Source organism: Aquarana catesbeiana, linkage group LG01 (genome assembly GCF_042186555.1).
Source record: "Aquarana catesbeiana isolate 2022-GZ linkage group LG01, ASM4218655v1, whole genome shotgun sequence".
NCBI classification, from domain to species: domain Eukaryota; kingdom Metazoa; phylum Chordata; class Amphibia; order Anura; family Ranidae; genus Aquarana; species Aquarana catesbeiana.
In genome coordinates this window covers 626,754,052-626,773,696 of record NC_133324.1, presented here as the reverse complement: position 1 = coordinate 626,773,696, position 19,645 = coordinate 626,754,052, and the positions used below count along the sequence as shown (strand labels likewise).

General features: G+C 41.7%; 1 protein-coding gene across 1 annotated transcript in view; it reads left to right on the top strand.

Moving 5' to 3' along the window:
- SPARCL1 (SPARC like 1) overlaps window positions 1-19,645 on the top strand; it is a 74,351-nt gene that overhangs the window by 16,094 nt on the left and 38,612 nt on the right. Inside the window, exons 4-6 of the mRNA XM_073600787.1 lie at window positions 3,741-4,661; window positions 7,340-7,403; window positions 11,060-11,178. Of these exons, the coding sequence (XP_073456888.1) occupies window positions 3,741-4,661; window positions 7,340-7,403; window positions 11,060-11,178 (1,104 nt within the window). The remainder of the gene's footprint in view (window positions 1-3,740; window positions 4,662-7,339; window positions 7,404-11,059; window positions 11,179-19,645) is intronic.

Below are 19,645 nucleotides of genomic sequence, written 5' to 3'. Positions count from 1 at the left end.
AAGGGAGTGCAGTACTGTCAGCCTATGTATTTACTCATTATACTGTATATTTGTTTTACAAAGCATGCATTACAACCATTGCTAAACAGATGCTAATTCTTATTTTTCAGCTGCCATATTTTGAGAATAGCATAATTCTAAAGAAGATTCTTTTAATCTTTTGATGGCCTAGTAATTGTACTATACCTTATGACTATATATGTTACAGGTTAGCCACTAACCTGAGTGGGATCTAAAAAACCTGTAGTAGAGGCTGGAGTTGGGTTCCCTGGGGTTCGTCTACTTATTGGTGTAGGGATATTTTAGCTTGCTGTCCACCATTTTAGCTATAAAAATGTGTATCCATTTTAATAATAATATGTGTATGTGACGTTTATGAGAAGTTAAGTTTCAATTTCTTGTAAATGGCCTGACTTCTTTTAAATGACATGTAATTCCTTTCCTGTTAGCCTTTTCCTGTTGTTAGTTTCTATATGAGTTGTTGATATTCTATTTTTTCTTGTTTTAAACATCCTGTATGTCTGTAACTTTACCATATATTAATGAAGGGGTTGGACTTTTGTTGTGATGTCATTTTAGTTATATAAGTGAAATACGGAAGTAAAAGACTAGATCATTCTGAACTTAATGCCTTGTATGTGTGTCATTAATTTCTTGTCGGAATGGTCTCCAGATCTGAATGGGTTTGAAGGAACACTCTAGGCAGGATATCATACGAGCTTTCACTTGCTTTTAGAACATACTTACACCCCAACAATTGGGGTCTTGGAAAAATAAAAACAAAGTTTGGTTATTGAGCTGTGCTGCAGTTCCTCCAAAACTAAGTAGTTAGTTCTAGAAGACATAGTTTAGCTTAAAGGGTTAGTTCACTTTTAAGCCTAGTACACACACCACTATTTTTTTTTTCAGTCAACCCAGTGGAACAGCTCCGGTCGGAGCCCCTGCTGTTCTATTATGTGATGACAGGGGGACACCCCCCAGAACACTCCGGTCAGCACTCTCAGCAATTGGCTGAGAGTGCTTATCAGGAGCCAGTCGGCTGCTGATTTTCCAGCATGCTCATCCGACAGAAGCCGGCTGAACGGCCGGCTTCTGTAGGACCGGCTGCCATAAACACGGACACTGTTTTTTATTGAACTGGCCAATGTTGCCCGACATTCGACCCATGTGTACTTGGTTTTACCCAAAAAAAGGCGATACAAATAAGGGACATCTGTAGATAAAAACAAGCTTTGCAGCTGTGACTAAATTTGAATAATGCCCTTGCTATAGGTATAGGCCATATATGTACCTCATGAAGCCCTACTGAGGAACTTCAAGGTCAGTGCAATTTCAAGTGCACTTTGCACTTATAGTTTGCACTTGTAGTGCAAAGTGGATTTGCCTTTAGTAAATAACCCCCATTGCTAAGAGAAGCCTAGTGTTACTGCTTACCTTCACCATCAGAGGAATGAGCTCTCAAACACTGGGTTTACCAAGTTATTCATAATTCCAATCCCAAAACCAACTCTGTCAACAAATTTGATACTGACAGATCATTCATTAGCTAACAACAATGTTATGCAAACTTTCTACCTGCCTTTTGCTTGCACCTTGCACAGGCTATGAAAGTTTACATTGTTTTCAGAAGGGAAACATTTAAAACATTGCTTAATACCATGTAAGAATGTGTAGAATCACAGGTATGCCTGCATCAGGATTGCCAACAGTCAGTAAATTTACGGACAGTTTGTAAAAATCAGTGATTTTTTTTACAACTGTTTATAAATATATGAGAATTTGTTATGCTGTGTTGACATTTTAAGTGTAAACCAGACAAATTACTTGTTATAGGTATTGTTAGAGTTTTTATATTGTGTTTATATTGTTTAAATATTGATTGTCTTTGTTCTTAGTAGGAGTTCTGCCAATTTTCAGGTTGCCAGTAAAAAAAAAAAAAAGTGCTCTGTCAGTAAATGTCCATTTGTGTCAGTAAAAAATGGCAACACTGATCTGCATATACAATATGGAATGAGACTGCCCTACTGGAATAAAATTGTATTTCTAGATGATGGGACATTCTGTACAGGCCCAATTGTCTTCCACAGAAATAGATATTAAAATATAACATACGGTAAAAGAACAGAAAATAATTCTAGCAAGTACAGTATGTTAAGAGTTTTGTCATGTTACAACCAAAAACGTAAATGTATTTTATTGGGATTTTATGTGATAGACCAACACAAAGTCGCACATAATTGTGAAGTGGAAGGGAAATGATCAAATGTTTTCAAATTTTTTTTTATAAATAAATATCTGAAAAGTGTGGTGTGCATTTGAATTCAGCCCCCTTTACTCTGATACCCCTAACTAAAATCTATTGGAACCAATTGTCTTTAGAAGTCACCTAATTAGTAAAGAGAGTCCACCTGTGTGTAATTTAATCTCAGTATTAATACAGCTGTTCTGTGAAGCCCTCAGAGGTTTGTTATAGAACCTTAGTGAACAAACAGCATCATGAAGGCCAAGGAACACACCAGTGTAAAAGTTTAAAGCAGGGTTAGGTTATAAAAAAAATATCCTAAGCTTTGAACATCTCATGGAGCAATGTTCAATCCATTATCCGAAAAAGGAAAGAGTATGGCAAAACTGCAAACCTACCAAGACATGGCCATCCACATAAACTGACAGGCCGGACAAGGAAAGCATTAATTAGAGAATCAGCCAAGAGGCCCATGGTAACTTTGGAGGAGCTGCAGAGATCCACAGCTCAGGTGGGAGAATCTGTCCACAGGACAACTATTAGTCGTGCACTCCACAAATCTGGCCTTTATGGAAGAGTGGCAAAAAGAAAGCCATTTTTGAAAGAAAGCCATACGATGTCCCATTTGCAGTTTGCAAGAAGCCATGTGGGGGACACAGCAAACATGTGGAAGAATATGTGCTTTGGTCAGATGAGACCAAAATTTTACTTTTTGGCCTAAAAGAAAAACATGTGGCGGAAAACTAACACTGCACATCACCCTGAACATACCATCCCCACCGTGAAACATGGTGGTGGTAGCATCATGTTGTGGGGATGCTTTTCTTCAGCAGGGACAGGGAAGCTTTTCAGAAGTGATGGGAAGATGAATTAAGCCAAATACAGAGCAATCTTAGAAAAAAAACAGAGTTTGCAAAAGTTTCAAGACTGGGGCGGAGGTTCACCTTCCAGCAGGACAATGACCATAAACATACAGCCAGGGCTACAATGGAATGGTTTAGATCAAAGAATATTCACATGTTAGAATGGCCCAGTCAAAGTCCAGACATTAAATCCAATTGAGAATCTGTGGCAAGACTTGAAAATTGCTGTTCACAGACATTCTCCATCCAATCTGACAGAGCTTGAGCTATTTTGCGGAGAAGAATGGGCAAAAATGTCACTCTCTAGATGTGCAAAGCTGGTAGAGACATACCCAAAAGAACTTGCAGCTGTAATTGCAGTGAAAGGTGGTTCTACAAAGTATTGACTTTTCACATATTTATTTGTAAAAATTGTTGAAAACCATTTATCATTTTCCTCACACTTCACAATTATGTGCCACTTTCTGTTGGTCTATCACATAAAATCCCAATAAAATACATTTACGTTTTTTGGTGTAACATGACAAAATGTTGAAAATTTCAAGGGGTATGAATACTTTTTCTAGGCACTGTAAGTGCAATATTTGTTAAATGAATGAGTTATATAACCTTAATTATATTATTCATTTCTACAGATAAACAGAAGTATGCAAGCGCAAGAAGCTACAGACAACACTGGGGAGAAAATTATCAGCGAGCCAGTAAGAATAATTGAGAGAAGACAAAACACACAAATTATTGGACATAGCAAACTCAAATTAGATGAATTTTCACAGGAATACTTAATGAATTTAGATAGCAAAGAAAATAGAAACAATAGTCTACCTGACCAGGATGGCAAACAAGGACAAAATGATTATACTAATAGATATGAAAAAGAGGATACGAGTGAAGAAGACAGCAATGAAGATACAGCTGTTATTTGGATCTCAGGAGATCCTGAGGAAAAACATAACATTCAGACATATGATAGTGAAGATCAACAAAGTGGAGATGGATTGACTTCAGCTGAAGACCCAGAGCTACATGCAAATTTGCAAATGGAGTCAAATATTTTGAGTGTGGAACTGGATAAAGATAGCAGTAAAGAGTACTTGAATATTCCGGAAGAGATGGATGAAGACTTAAAATATGTTCTTAACAGTACTTTACATGACCAATACATGAATGCTGAACTCTCAAATAAAACTTCCAAGGATCAAGTTTTAAAAAATACTAAAGGCACTTTATCAGACTCAGAAAGTGAAACCAACAACAACAAAGACAATAATGATAACAAGGAATCTTATGATAGGGCCGGAAGTGAAAATCATTTTTTAATATATGCAAAAAACGGCAGAAACATGACAACACTTTTAAATGATATTGACTTCATACAGAAAGAAGGAGTGGAAGGAGAGGAAACCACTGACCAATCAATGGAGAGCGCTGTCAGAGGAGGTGGTGTGCCAGAGTACCACAACAACTTTAGGCAAAAGGAAAATATCATAGATGAAACTCTTAGTACTCATTCACCTGAAAATGCAGAAATTGGTTTAAACCACAGCCATGTGCAGGTAGGCCATTATGATCACAGAAGTAAAACAAAAATATTTAATGGCTTTTTTAGAGAGAGAACTCTAAATTAGCACCATTGAATGATAGGGATTTACCTGTATTCTCCTGAATGTGACTGCAGGCGTTGGGTAGTAGTAGTAGAAAACCAAAGTGATACATTTGTATGATTTGCATGATTGCAAAGTGTTACATTTTGCAGGTTCCTGCAACCCATCTAGTAATTCAGATTCACTTCTACTCCAATTAAAACCTAAATTTTCCTTAAGAAATCATGGAGATGTCATTGCTAACATCTCATTCTAAATATGCTAGTGTGTCTGTTATACTGACCCTCATTCTTCAATACTTTAAGACACTAATATAAAGCCATCTAACTTTCCTAATATCCATACTTGTGCTACGGCAGGGACTCTGAAAGTTTTAATAAGGAGCTGAACTCTAGAGGCTGTACCCCAAAAAAGCAGGCAGAGGGCAAAGGACTAGTCACCAGTACTGCAGGTGTTCTTCCTACCACTGATCTTTTTCCCATTGTTGAGTCCATGCCTTGTTCTTCACTGTGTCTATGTAGAGGTAGCCATCTTAAGATAAGATAAGATAAATACTTTATTGTCATTGCAACGCAAATTACAATTGAATTCTATAAAAGATCCACACATATGTAAACATATAACATCCTCAACATACACACAAGTAAACAGTTTGCCCCCATATAAAAAGCCTAAAAAAAATAACCCCCGCCACCGCAGCAAAACCAGGTCACCTGCAGTTAAATAATATAATCCAAATTTTCCATTTAGGGCCTTGATAGCCCTTGGAATGAAACTTTCCTTAAATCGGTTTGTCCTCACCTTTATATTTCTGAACCTCCTGCCAGACGGCAGGAATTCAAAAAGATAGTTTCCAGGGTGGGACGGGTCACTCACTATTTTGCCTGCCCTGCTGACACAATAGGACTTGTACATTTTGTTTTTAGAAATTAAACTACAGCCCACAACCTTATGTGCAGAATTTATTATTTTTTTCTGCTAGTGTGCAGTTGGGATACCAGGCTAAAGTACAATATGTCAACACGCTCTCAATAGAGAAGTGATAGAAGGATTCTAAGATGTTTTTCCCTAGGCCATTTTTCCCGAGAGGTCTCAGGAAATATAGCCGTTGCTGACACTTCTTGGTGATAGCTGTCATGTTTGATGACCAGAATACATTTTCTGAAATATTAATGCATAAAAACTTAAAAACAGATACCCGCTCTACCAAGTCTCCTCTGGCGGTAAGTGGAAACATGTCAGTCTTACTCTTCCTAAAATCAATCATTAATTCCTTGGTCTTCCCAGTGTTTAAGGAAAAGTTACTTGCCTCGCACCACTCTACTAGTTTAACCAGCTCTTCCCTATAATGTTTCTCATCTCCTCTTGTGATGCAACCTACTAAGGTGATATCACCTGCGAATTTGATGATGCTATTTGTAGAAAAGCAAGGAGTACAATCACAAGTGTATAGAGAGTAAAGAAGGGGGCTCAGTACACAACCCTGTGGTACTCCTATGCTGACTACACTATGGGAAGAAACATGCTTACCCAGTTTGACTACCTGTGGGCGGTCTACCAGGAAGTCCTTTATCCAAGAGCAAAGGGAAGGGGGCAAATTCAGCTTCAACATCTTCTCCACCAATAGATCTGGGACAACTTTGAAAGCTGAACTGTAGTCAATAAACAACATTCTGACATAATTGCCAGAGTATTCCAGATGACTTAAAGCCACACGTAGTGCAAAAGCAATAGTGTCTTCAGTGCTTTTATTGGCTCTGCAAGCAAATTGATGAGGGTCAAAACTACCTGGTAAAGTTGCCTTAATACATTGTAAAACCAGACCCTCAAAGCACTTTATTATTACCGGGGTAAGTGCAGTCGGCCTATAGTCCTTCAAACTATCTATATTTGTTTTTTGGGTATTGGGGTAATAATAGTAGATTTTAAGCAGGTTGGAACTGTGAGCAATAATAATAATCAATTAAATATATTAGTAAAAACCCCTGCAAGTTGGTGGGCCCAGGCCTTAACAACCCTCCCCGGGAACCCATCTGGATCAGCCAATTTCCTAACATTAACAGACTTAAATGCCTGACGCACCATGTGTTCCTGCCCCACAGGTGCAGCATCTCCCGTATGCGGGCTTAAAAGTTGTGTTTGCTGGGGTACTACTACTTCAAAACGTGAAAAAAAGCTGGTTAATTTTTCAGCCATTTGAATATTAAAATGTATGCCCTGGTGATTGTTCTCTTTATGATTTAGGATATGTTGTATCTCTTTCCAACCTTCACGTGCATCAGTCCCTCTAAAATATTCTTTCCTTTTTTTTTTATAAAATAATTTGGCCTCTTTTATGCCCTTCTTCAGATTAGCTCTAGCAACACTATACTTAGCCTTATCCCCATTCCTAAAGGCACTATCCCATTCTCTCAAAAGACAACGTACTCTCCTGGTCATCCACGGCTTCTGATTGGGAAAAACCTTGATATTGGTGGAAGCAGGGCCTTAATCTGTGCAACACCACAGCAGGGAATTATTATCCCTTTCATTGGTATAGAATTTTTATTTGGTTAGCTGGTGAATACTTACCAATCATAGTCATTGATCCTTGTGTCTGCATAACTCAACAGGTTTAATATGTTTTTCAGGAAATTGATTCTGCTTTGAAGAAAATGATTAAAATTGTTGAAACAAACAAGACAAAACTACCTGGTAAGTGACATTAGCCAAGTTGGGACGAACTGTGAAAGGGTACATAAAGTTATGCACTGTCACTGCCAGAGTCGCTTTTTACATTTTTCGTGCAGGTTTTAGGCCTGAAGATTATTTAAAACCCCTAAAAGAGTATATATTTTCTGACTCCTGGCCCATCAGTGTATATTTGAGAACATAGGAGGTGGGACAGTCCAGGAGTCTTCTAGGCCAGTAATCTAATGATGCTGCATACAGTCAGGTCCATAAATATTGGGACATCGACACAACTCTTTTTGGCTCTATACACCACCACAATGGATTTGAGATGAAACGAACAAGATGTGCTTTAACTGCAGACTTTCAGCTTTAATTTGAGGGTATTTACATCCAAATCAGGTGAACGGTGTAGGAATTACAACAGTTTGTATATGTGCCTCCCACTTTTTAAGGGACCAAAAGTAATGGGACAATTGGCTGCTCAGCTGTTCCATGGCCAGGTGTGTGTTATTCCCTCATTATCCCATTTACAAAGAGCAGATAAAAGGTCCAGAGTTAATTTTAAGTGTGCTATTTGCATTTGGAATCTGTTGCTGTCAATTTTCAATATGAGATCCAAAGAGCTGTCACTATCAGTGAAGCAAGCCATCATTAGGCTGAAAAAACAAAACAAACCCATCAGAGAGATAGCAAAAACATTAGGTGTGGCCAAATCAACTGTTTGGAACATCCTTAAAAAGAAAGAACGCATCGGTGAGCTCAACAACACCAAAAGACCCGGAAGACCATGGAAAACAACTGTGGTAGTGACAGAAGAATTCTTTCCCTGGTGAAGAAAACACCCTTCACAACAGTTGGCCAGATCAAGAACACTCTCCAGGAGGTAGGTGTATGTGTGTCAAAGTCAACAATCAAGAGAAGACTTCACCAGAGTGAATACAGAGGGTTCACCACAAGATGTAAACCATTGGTGAGCCTCAAAAATAGGAAGGCCAGATTAGAGTTTGCCAAACAACATCTACAAAAGCCTTCACAGTTCTGGAACAACATCCTATGGACAGATGAGACCAAGATCAACTTGTACCAGAGTGATGGGAAGAGAAGAGTATGTAGAAGGAAAGGAACTGCTCATGATCCAAAGCATACCACCTTATCAGTGAAGCATGGTAGTGGTAGTGTCATGGTGTGGGCTTTTATGGCTGCCAATGGAACTGGTTCTCTTGTATTTATTGATGATGTGACTGCTGACAAAAGCAGCAGGATGAATTCTAAAGTGTTTCAGGCAATATTATCTGCTCATATTCAGTAAAATGCTTCAGAACTCATTGGACGGCGCTTCACAGTGCAGATGGACAATGACCCAAAGCATACTGCGAAAGCAACCAAAGAGTTTTTTAAGGGAAAGAAGTGGAATGTTATGCAATGGCCAAGTTAATCACCTGACCTGAATCCGATTAAGCATGCATTTTACTTGCTGAAGACAAAACTGAAGGGAAAATGCCCCAAGAACAAGAAGGAACTGAAGACAGTTGCAGTAGAGGCCTGGCAGAGCACCACCAGGGTTGAAACCCAGCGTCTGGAGATGTCTATGCATTCCAGACTTCAGGCTGTAATTGACTGCAAATGATTTGCAACCAAGTATTAAAAAGTGAAAGTTTGATGGATGATTGTTAATCTGTGCCATTACTTTTGGTCCCTTAAAAAGTGGGAGGCACATATACAAACTGTTGTAATTCCTACACCGTTCACCTGATTTGGATGTAAATACCCTCAAATTAAAGCTGAAAGTCTGCAGTTAAAGCACATCTTGTTTGTTTCATTTCAAATCCATTGTGGTGGTGTATAGAACCAAAAAGATTAGAATTGTGTCGATGTCCAAATATTTATGGACCTGACTGTAAGTGGGCAGATCAGACCAAGAGTTTCTGCACCATATTTACCATTGTGAGGTACCAGATTGTGTGACCCAAAGTCCTACACTTGTCTAAAGACACATAATGACTATTGTACTACTGATATATATAGGGACATTGTAAAATACTGTGGCACAGCCCTTCTGAAGTAGGGGTCCTCCTGGCAGTAGATCCTGTTGAGACTTTGAATCATGCATAACCATTTGAGAGGGAGCAATAAAAGAGACCATAAGAAGAAAAGGTGGATCCTTACAGCAATTTAATTTCCAGGTGGTCACACTATAGCAAGCGCCTGTTTGACTGGGTGCTTTTGTGGCCCTGAAGAGAAGAAAACAGTACACCAAGATGATTACCATATACACTAATCAGCCATAACTTTATGAACACTGACAGCTTAAGTTAATAACATTGATTATCTCATTACAATGGCATCTGAAAGTTGGTGGGATATTTGTTGTATTAGGCATCAAGTAAACATGTTACGCTTGAAGTTTATGTGTTGAGAGCAGAAAAAAATGGACATTGCAGCTTGTTATGTATGGGGCTGTACACCGGTTGGGTGCCCATGCTGAACCGTTTCAACAGCCAGTAGCACCTACAATGGGCAAGAGAGCATCAGAACTCGATCACTGAGCAGCCCCTGATGGCAGCTGGCTCTTTCAGCAGGATTTTGCACCCTGTCACACTGCAAAAATTAGTTTGAGGTGTTGACTTGACCAACATTCTCCAGATCTCAATCCATTCGAACATCTGTGGCATGTGCTGGAAAAACAAGTCCAATCCATGGAGGCCCCACCTCCAAATTACAGGACTTAAAGGATCTGCTACCTATGGCTTGGTTCTAGATACCACAGCATATGTTTAGAGGTCTAGTGGTGTCCATGCTTCGATAGGTAAGGGCTATTTAGCCAGGAAAATGGAAATCTACTAAATATTAGGTATGTGATCATAAAGTTATGGCTGATTAGTATACATGCTCATAGAATTTACTAAGATTTTACTGGTACAGCAGAGGTGGCTCTAGACATTGAATCTGGTGTTAGGACAGTAGGGAGACACTATACCTTTAATGGATGGAAAAAAATAAATAAAAGGAATCGCTATATGAAGGAAATGTGTGTTCAGGAGGGACAAAGAGGCAAAAAAGTAGGCTCCTCACATACAAAAAAAATAATAATAATGCAAAGTGTCAGATCTTCATGGCATTCTCTGCTCACCTGCTGTCTATGATAGTAACAGCTCCCTGGGTCTACTATCAGTGTAAAAAGATGTCCCTGACATTTTATAAGTGCTTTCCTACATCTGCCTTTTGTAAGCGTAACATCCCCCCTGCCTCCTGCCCATTCTTACTTCCTCCACAACAACAAAGCTGACAAATGAATGACCAACATGTTCTACTTCTCTCTCACAAGTCATGGGCTGTAACATTCTCTCCCAAGACATATTACGAATGTGTACCTGGTAACTTTTGAAGATTCTTGCCATATACCTTGCTACAGTTTTGATGAGCCCTCCATGAACATGTCCAGTCACTCAAGAGCATGTACAAGCACAACAAAACTTCCACTCTCTGGACCTCTTCAAAATGGTGATGGAGGGTTTGAGATCCCACCAATATTTATTCCTCGATTAACAGAAAAAAAAAAAAAAACATGGTCCATAGGCGTAAAAAGTTGAAAACAATCAGATATTGACAGTGCAGAAAGCCACCACTAGGTGCCATAAGTGAGTCATGGCTTTAGTGACATTACATTTTTCTTTTAGAGCCATGTTTCAACTTTCACTGTAAAAGAGGGAAGACATGTAAAACCGATGGAAATGGAAACCCATTCTGTGCTTGCCAAGACCCAGACCTCTGTCAACCCACTAATCTAAATGATCGGGTAAGGAGAAAAAACGTTTTTCATGCTTTAAGTAGACCTGATTATGAAAGGATCTACATATATACTGATTTTATAGTGAATAAACTCAGAAAAATACATTGTTTGAAGAAATGAATAGTGAATTTTTAATGTCTCCTTTCAGCAGTATATAATATCAAATACATACATCTAAGACTTGTTTAATAAGGCAAAAAAGATGTCAAACAGACACATTTTATATAACTTTGCAAAGCATTTGTTTGGTTTTAAGTATTTTTTTTATATTTATTATATGCTACTATGCCTACATGGGGGATATAATTGCATTATCTGAGGGTGCCATTTGGATTCTGGCTTCAGTACCTAGTGAGTTACTGACCTGGAACATGCACGCAGCCAGAGAAGTATGAATTCAGGTTGTGCATGCTTATTCTAGTGATTTTATTTAGTAATAAACTAAAGAAAATGGTTGGAGCCTTGCAGCCTGCAAAAAGTCAACATTGACAATTCCTATAACACTGTTCTCACAACTTCCCTTTAAATATAGCTGTACTTTCCATTAATGTAATAATGTACAGAAGATACACTTGACAAAGTTGCAGATCAGGCAAAGAGCTAAATAAACAGTTGAAATACATATATATGGGATGCTTTGTACTTATCTCATTACTACCAGACAGCATAGACAGGTCAGTAACTGCACTCTTCTACACATGAGTAGTTCTAAAGTCACTTTTTTTTTTTACAAATATGCATTTTATTATTAAGGTAAAACACGCCTTACTATCTTCCCCCCATCCCTAAAAACCTCCCCGGCTTGTCTCGCCATTCCAGTGCTGTCCCTGGCTGTTCCCCTCCACTTTTTGGTCTCACAGGAGACTCTGCTGCTGTCAGTCAAACTCCTGTGCTCCTGTAAGCAGGGAGCAGGGGGGCAGGGCTTACCTGCGCTGTTTGTGTCTATGGTTGCACGCAGCCCTACACAGGTGCCCCCACAGCAAGCAGCTCGCTGAAGAAGAAGGAACAGGCAGCGCGGGGTCCAAAGAGAAGGTAAGGGACCACATTGAGCAATACACTTGCACAGAACAGGTAAGTATAACCTCTTTTTTATTTGAAAGGAAACATTTTTTGACTTTAGAATTACTTTTGAGACTCGGTTCACACTGCTGTGACAGCAAAGTTGTACGACTTTTCCTGCGAGCTCTGCAACTTCCTTCCGACTTTATCTGACTTGCAAGCTATTTAGGAGTCTATACAAGGGCTGAAAGCGCACCCAAGTCAGATGTGTTCTCTGTAGCCAGCTTCTAGAAAAGGAAGGTCTTTAGTTTTTTCCTGAAAGCCTGGTGGTTTTCTTCCATGCGGAGGTTGGTTGGGAGAGCATTCCATAGTCGAGGTCCTTGGACTGCAAATCTACGTTCTCCCTTTGCTTTGTAGCGGTATTTGGGAATGAGGAGGAGGTTTTGGTTAGCTGATCGAAGACTGCGATTCGGTGTGTAGTGTTTTATTTTTTCCCGGAGATATTGCGGAGCGTTTCCTTGTATGCATTTATGGGTGAGGCAGAGGGTCTTGAATATGATCCGATTCTTCACAGTTAGCCAATGTAGGCTTTTTAGGGATGGGGAGATGGATTCCCAGGGCTTTTTTCCTGTTAACAGTCTTGCCGCCGTATTTTGCATGAGTTGCAAGCGCGCAAGCTGATATTGGGGTAGACCTACGTAGAGGGAATTTGCGTAGTCGAGTCGGGAATTGATGATCGTTCCCACAACTGCCGCTTTGTCCTCTTCTGGGATGAAGGGGATGAGTCTGCGAAGCAGGCGGAGGAGGTGGTGGGATCCGCTCACCACCGATCCTATTTGTGCATCCATTGTCATTCCTGAGTCAAAGATGACTCCGAGACTCTTGACTTTGGTGCTGGGGGAGATGGTCTGTCCGAGGATGGAGGGTGGTGTCCACGGAGTCTTAATTTTGGAATTTTTGTTGGCTTGCAGGAGAAGAAGTTCTGTTTTTGATTCGTTAAGTTTGAGGGAGCTAGCGGTCATCCAGTCATTGATTAAAGTGAGGCATTTCTGTAGTTGCTGATGATGATCTTTTTGTCCATTAATGCGAAGGTAGAGTTGGGTGTCGTCTGCGTATGAGTGGAAGCAGAGGTCCGTTTTCCTGATGATATTGAGAAGCGGGCGGATGTAGATGTTAAATAGCACTGGTGACAAGGGTGAGCCCTGAGGGACTCCACAGGAGACTGCCCGAGATTCCGAGGTGAATGTTCCCAGTTTCACTGTCTGAGAGCGATTCTCTAAGAAGGATGTAAACCATTTTAGGGCAGAATCTGTGGCTCCTGCAACTTCTGAGAGGCGGACAAGTAAAGTATTGTGGTCCACTGTATCGAATGCTGCGCTGAGGTCTAACAGTACCAGGAGACTCGGTTCCCCGTCATCTGCTGCTTCGAGGGCGTCGTCCCATATTTTGAGAAGTGCTGTTTCTGTGCCATGGCCTGGGCGGAAGCCTGATTGCAGAGGGTCCAGGAGGTGGTGTGTCTCCAGGTGGTGTTGTAGCTGCTGTACTACTGCTTTCTCTATAATCTTGGAGATGGTGTTGAGGCTTGTTATTGGTCTGCGGCAGTTAGGGTCTTTAGGGTCGAGATTAGGTTTCTTTAGCAGGGGTTTGACGATGCCTTGCTTGAGGGAGGTTGGCACAGTCCCTTCTTTGAATGATTGATTTATGAGATGTGTTAGGGTGGGGGCCAGGATGTCGGAACATTCTTTGAACAATTTGGTGGGGATGATGTCGTTCGGTGATGTGCTGTCGCGAAGGCTTCCGATGATGTTTTTAGTCGTGTCCGTGGTGATTGGGGACAAAAAGAACTTCGGTGGTTGAGTGATGTTCGTGTCGATATCCTCTTTTTGCATTGGTTGGGTGAGGTTGGTTGTTATTTTCTGATGAATTGCTTTCCGAATGTTGTCGATTTTGTCGATGTCGTTCTCAAAAAGTTGGGAGGTATGGGACATGAAGTCCTGAGTTATGTAGGTAGAGACTGCAATTCCAGACCAGAAGTACGGTAATTGTAAAGTGCCATGGTACTCATTGTACTTTATGTACAACACAATAAAAAGAATTTAAAAAATGTGCAGTCTGAAGTGAAGCAGCCAGACTGACAGCTTGCTAAATTTAACTCCTGCAGTACTAACAGGTTTGATCCAGCACCTAGTGCTTGGATCTTATTACTGCTGCTGAGTAGGGATGAGCTTGATGTTCGGGTCGAACATAAATTCGACTTGAACATTGGGTGTTCGCCCGTTCGCCGAACAGCGAATATTATGAGGTGTTCGTGGCAAATTTGATCGCCGCGGAATTCCCCCATAATGCACTGCGTGATCACAGTGCATTGCTGTATGATGATTGACCAAAGCATGCACCTGACCTGCATACTTTGACCAATCACAGCACGCTCTGCTAAGAGAGCCATAATTGGCCAATAGCAGGGTGTCTTTGGCCAATCATGGCTCAGGGGGACTAAGTCCATGCCCCACACTATATAAGGCTGCTTAAACGGCGGCCGTGAGTAGTGTTGTTGGCATGGACAGAGAGATAGCTTGGTTTAGATTAACCACTTCAGCCCCGGAAGGATTTACCCCCTTCCTGACCAGAGTATTTTTTGCGATTCTGTACTGCGTTGCTTTAGCTGACAATTGACATCAAACAAAATTGACATAATTTTTTTCCAACAAATAGAGCTTGCTTTTAGTGGTATTTGATCACCTCTGCAGTTTTTATTTTTTGCGCTATAAACAAAAAAAGAGCAACAATTTTGAGAAAAAAGCAATATTTTTTACTTTTTGCTATAATAAATATCCCCAAAAATATATAAAACAACAAAATCCTTCCATAGTTTAGGCTGAGTACACAATAGTACACAGTATATAATACAGTACACAATACAGTGCAGCCGTAGTACAGTTTCTAATACAATGCAGGCGGTGTACACAGTATCTAATACAGTGTATACAGTTTCTACTACACTTCTGGTGGTGTACACAGTACACAATACAGTGTAGCCGTAGTACGGTAGTGCAGGCGGTGTACACAGTATCTAATACAGTGTAGTGTGGTGTTGCAAAACAAAAAATACAGTGGGGACGGAAAGTATTCAGACCCCCTTAAATTTTTCACTCTTTGTTATATTGCAGCCATTTGCTAAAATCATTTAAGTTAATTTTTTTCCTCATTAATGTACACACAGCACCCCGTATTGACAGAAAAACATAGAATTGTTGACATTTTTGCAGATTTATTAAAAAAGAAAAACTGAAATATCACATGGTCCTAAGTATTCAGACCCTTTGCTGTGACACTCATATATTTAACTCAGTTGCTGTCCATTTCTTCTGATCATCCTTGAGATGGTTCTACACCTTCATTTGAGTCCAGCTGTGTTTGATTATACTGATTGAACTTGATTAGGAAAGCCACACACCTGTCTATATAAGACCTTACAGCTCACAGTGCATGTCAGAGCAAATGAGAATCATGAGGTCAAAGGAACTGCCTGAAGAGCTCAGATACAGAATTGTGGCAAGGCACAGATCTGGCCAAGGTTCCAAAAAATTTCTGCTGCGCTTAAGGTTCCTAAGAGCACAGTGGCCTCCATAATCCTTAAATGGAAGACGTTCGGGATGACCAGAACCCTTCCTAGAGCTGGCCGTCCGGCCAAACTGAGCTATCGGGGAGAAGAGCCTTGGTGAGAGAGGTAAAGAAGAACCCAAAAATCACTGTGGCTGAGCTCCATAGATGCAGTCGGGAGATGGGAGAGAGATGTAGAAAGTCAACCATCACTGCAGCCCTCCACCAGTCGGGACTTTATGGCAGCCTCTCCTCAGTGCAAGACACATGAAAGCCATGAAAGCCCGCATGGAGTTTGCTAAAAAACACCTGAAGGACTCCAAGATGATGTGAAATAAGATTCTCTGGTCTGATGAGACCAAGATAGAACTTTTTGGCCGTAATTCTAAGCGGTATGTGTGGAGAAAACCAGGCACTGCTCATCACCTGTCCAATACAGTCCCAATAGTGAAGCATGCTGTGGTGGTGTTTTTCAGCTTCTCCAGAGTGCTCAGGATCTCAGACTGGGCCGAAGGTTTACCTTCCAACAAGACAATGACCCTAAGCACACAGCTAAAATAACAAAGGAGTGGCTTCACAACAACTCTGTGACTGTTCTTGAATGGCCCAGCCAGAGCCCTGACTTAAACCCAATTAAGCATTTCTGGAGAGACCTACTGTAAAAATGGCTGTCCACCAATGTTTACCATCCAACCTGACAGAACTGGAGAGGATCTGCAAGGAGGAATGGCAGAGGATCCCTAAATCCAGGTGTGAAAAACTTGTTGCATCTTTCCCAAAAAGACTCATGGCTGTATCAGATCAAAAGGGTGCTTCTACTAAATACTGAGCAAAGGGTCTGAATACTTAGGACCATGTGATATTTCAGTTTTTCTTTTTTAATAAATCTGCAAAAATGTCAACAATTCTGTGTTTTTCTGTCAATATGGGGTGCTGTGTGTACATTAATGAGGAAAAAAATGAACTTAAATGATTTTAGCAAATGGCTGAAATATAACAAACAGTGAAAAATTTAAGGGGGTCTGAATACTTTCCGTCCCCACTGTACATCATGTCTGCAAGGCCACCAAGGAAAGGCAGACGCTCACAGGCCACTATAGGAAGGCAAGCCTCTGTGTCTACAGTCAACAGTGCTGGTCGTGGACATGGTGCATCCTCTGCAGGTGGCTGGGGGGGCAAGCTTGTCCTTTTTTTTGCTATTGAGCCAGAACATGCAGAAGAGTTGGTGGAGTGAATAACAAAACTGTCCTTATCCTTCTCATCCTCTGTCACCCAGGCTCAGAGTAGTTTGCCTTCCAACGCAGCTGCCAAATCGGCCTATTCCACCGGCTTCTTGTCCACAGTCACTCCTTCCATAACCCCATCATCATGCACGGAGGAGTCCCTAGAATTATTTGACCACAGTGTCGGCTACATGCTGCTGGAAGATGCGGAGCGATTTGAAGGCTCCGATGTTGGTTCCCAGGTTGAGGAAGGGAGTAACGTGAGCCTAGAGAGAGGGGGTGCTCAAGAAGGACAAGAAACTGGCAGTCATGTTCTCCCAGCAGCAGCATACTGCCAAGTTTGCTCAAGTGACGAGGAGGGAGGGGGTGATGAGGTCACTGACTGTAGGTGCCTGAGAGAAGAGAGGAGGAGGAGGCACAACTCCAACAAGGCAGGATGTCCTCTAGGGGGCAGCTTAAGGGCATCCACCCTATTGCATCACATCATAGAGCTCTGCAGGTGCAGGGTGCTGCTGACTCCCTTCTGACTTTTAAAAGTTCCTTGGTGTGGGCCTTTTTCGACACGTGTGCAGCAGATCACATCTTTGCTGTTTGCAACCTATGTCTGAAGCGGATCAAGCGTGGCCAGAACAGCAGCCTCTTGGGCACCACATGCTTGACTAGACATATGACGACCTGCCATGCAGTCCGTTGGCAACAGCACTTGAAAGACCTGCATCAAAGAAAAAGGCTGACTTCTCCTTGCTCCTCATCTGGGATCTCCAACCCTACTATACCTCCAATCCTCTCAAAAACCTGCACTGAGAGGAATGAAGGTATAGCAATAGGTGTCTCAAGTTCTTGCAACCAATCTGCTAGCAGTACACCACCATCTGATTTTAGCAGGCAATTTTCCCTACCCCAGTTGCTGAACCTTAAAAAGAAATTCCGCCCTAGCCATTCACATGCTCAGCGTCTAAATGCTAGCTTGGCCAAATTGCTAGCACTGCAACTGCTGCCTTTTCAGCTGGTAGACTCTGCCCCCTTTTATGAATTTGTGTAATGTGCTGTACTTCAGTGGCAGGTTCCAAAATGCCATTTCTTTTCACAGAAGGCCATTCCGGCTCTCTACTGGCATGTGGAAGGCAATGTTTTGGCCTTGTTGGACAGGGCGGTCAGCAATAAGGTTCATCTTACCGCTGACTCATGGTCCAGCAGGCATGCGCAGGGATGTTACCTTTCTTTTACGGCACGCTGGGTAACTGTGCTGGCAGCTGGGAAGGATGCAGGACAGGGTCCAGTGTTGTTGGAGCTTGTCCACCACCACGCCTCCAAAATGCTAGTGGTGATTCTGCCACAACTCTCTCCTCCACCCCCTCCTCTTCTTTTTCCTCTATGGCCTCTTCTGCAGATTTGTCCTCTGAACCAGCGGTGCTCTGTAAGTGTTCAAGGGGCTACGCAAACAGTCAGGCTAAAAGATGCCATACGGTGCTTGAGTTGGCCTGCCTAGGGAACAGGAGCCACACTGGGGCAGAGATTCTGTCAGCTCTGCAGGGGAAGGCTCAGAGGTGGTTGACGTCACCCGGCTTCAGCCAGGAATGGTTGTATGCGACAATGGCACCAACCTTCTCTCCGCCCTCTGACAGGGACACTTGACCCATATTCTATGTTTGGCACACGTCCTGAATTTGGTGGTGCAGCGGTTCTTGAGTAGGTACCCAGGCTTACAGGATCTCCTGAGGCAGGCCAGAAAAGTCTGTGGTCATTTCTGCCAGTCATAATGCCAGTGCTCGGCTGGCTGACATTCAAAGGGAATGCAACCTGCCCACCAACCGCCTCATTTGTGACATGTCCACCAGGTGGAACTCAATGTTGGCAATGCTGCAGCGGCTGCACACACAGCAGAGGGCCATCAATGAGTACCTGTGCAAGTATGGCACCAGGACAGGGTCAGGGGAGCTTGGTTTCTTTTCGCCATGCCAGTGATCAAGGATGCATGCACTATCCTGTGACCATTTGTGGAGGCCACAAGGATGGTGAGCAGCGACAATGCATGCATCAGTGACACTGTCCCTCTAGTGGAGCACACGCTTCGTGGAATGATGGACAGGGCACTTGAGGTAGAACAGCGGGAGGAAGAGGAAGACTTCCTTACCTCTCAAGACCCTCTTTATCCAGATAGCATTCCTGCGGGCTCGCCAAACACACAGGAAGAAGAGGAGGAGGATTGTGTCAGCATGGATGTAGAGGATAACACTCAACAACAGTCTTCAAGGGATGGTTTTCAATCCCCAGAAACCCAACAATGTGCGGTGTTCGGGGCAATTTCGAAAGCCGCCGGAACACCGTTAAAGTCTAAGGGACATTAACATGAAAAATCAAAAGTGTTCATTTTAAAGGCTTATATGAAAGTTATTGTCATAAAAAGTGTATGGGGACCTGGGTCGTGCCCCAGGGGACATGTATCAATGAAAACATTTTTTTTTTGAGAACAGCCGTTTTTTAGGGTCCAGTGATTTTTTTAATGCTTAAAGAGAAACAATAAAAATGAAATATTCCTTTAAATATTGTGTCTGGGGGTGTCTATAGTATGCCTGTAAAGTGGCGCATTTTTCCCGTGTTTAGAAGAATACCACAGCAAAATTACATTTCTAAAGGAAAAATTGACATTT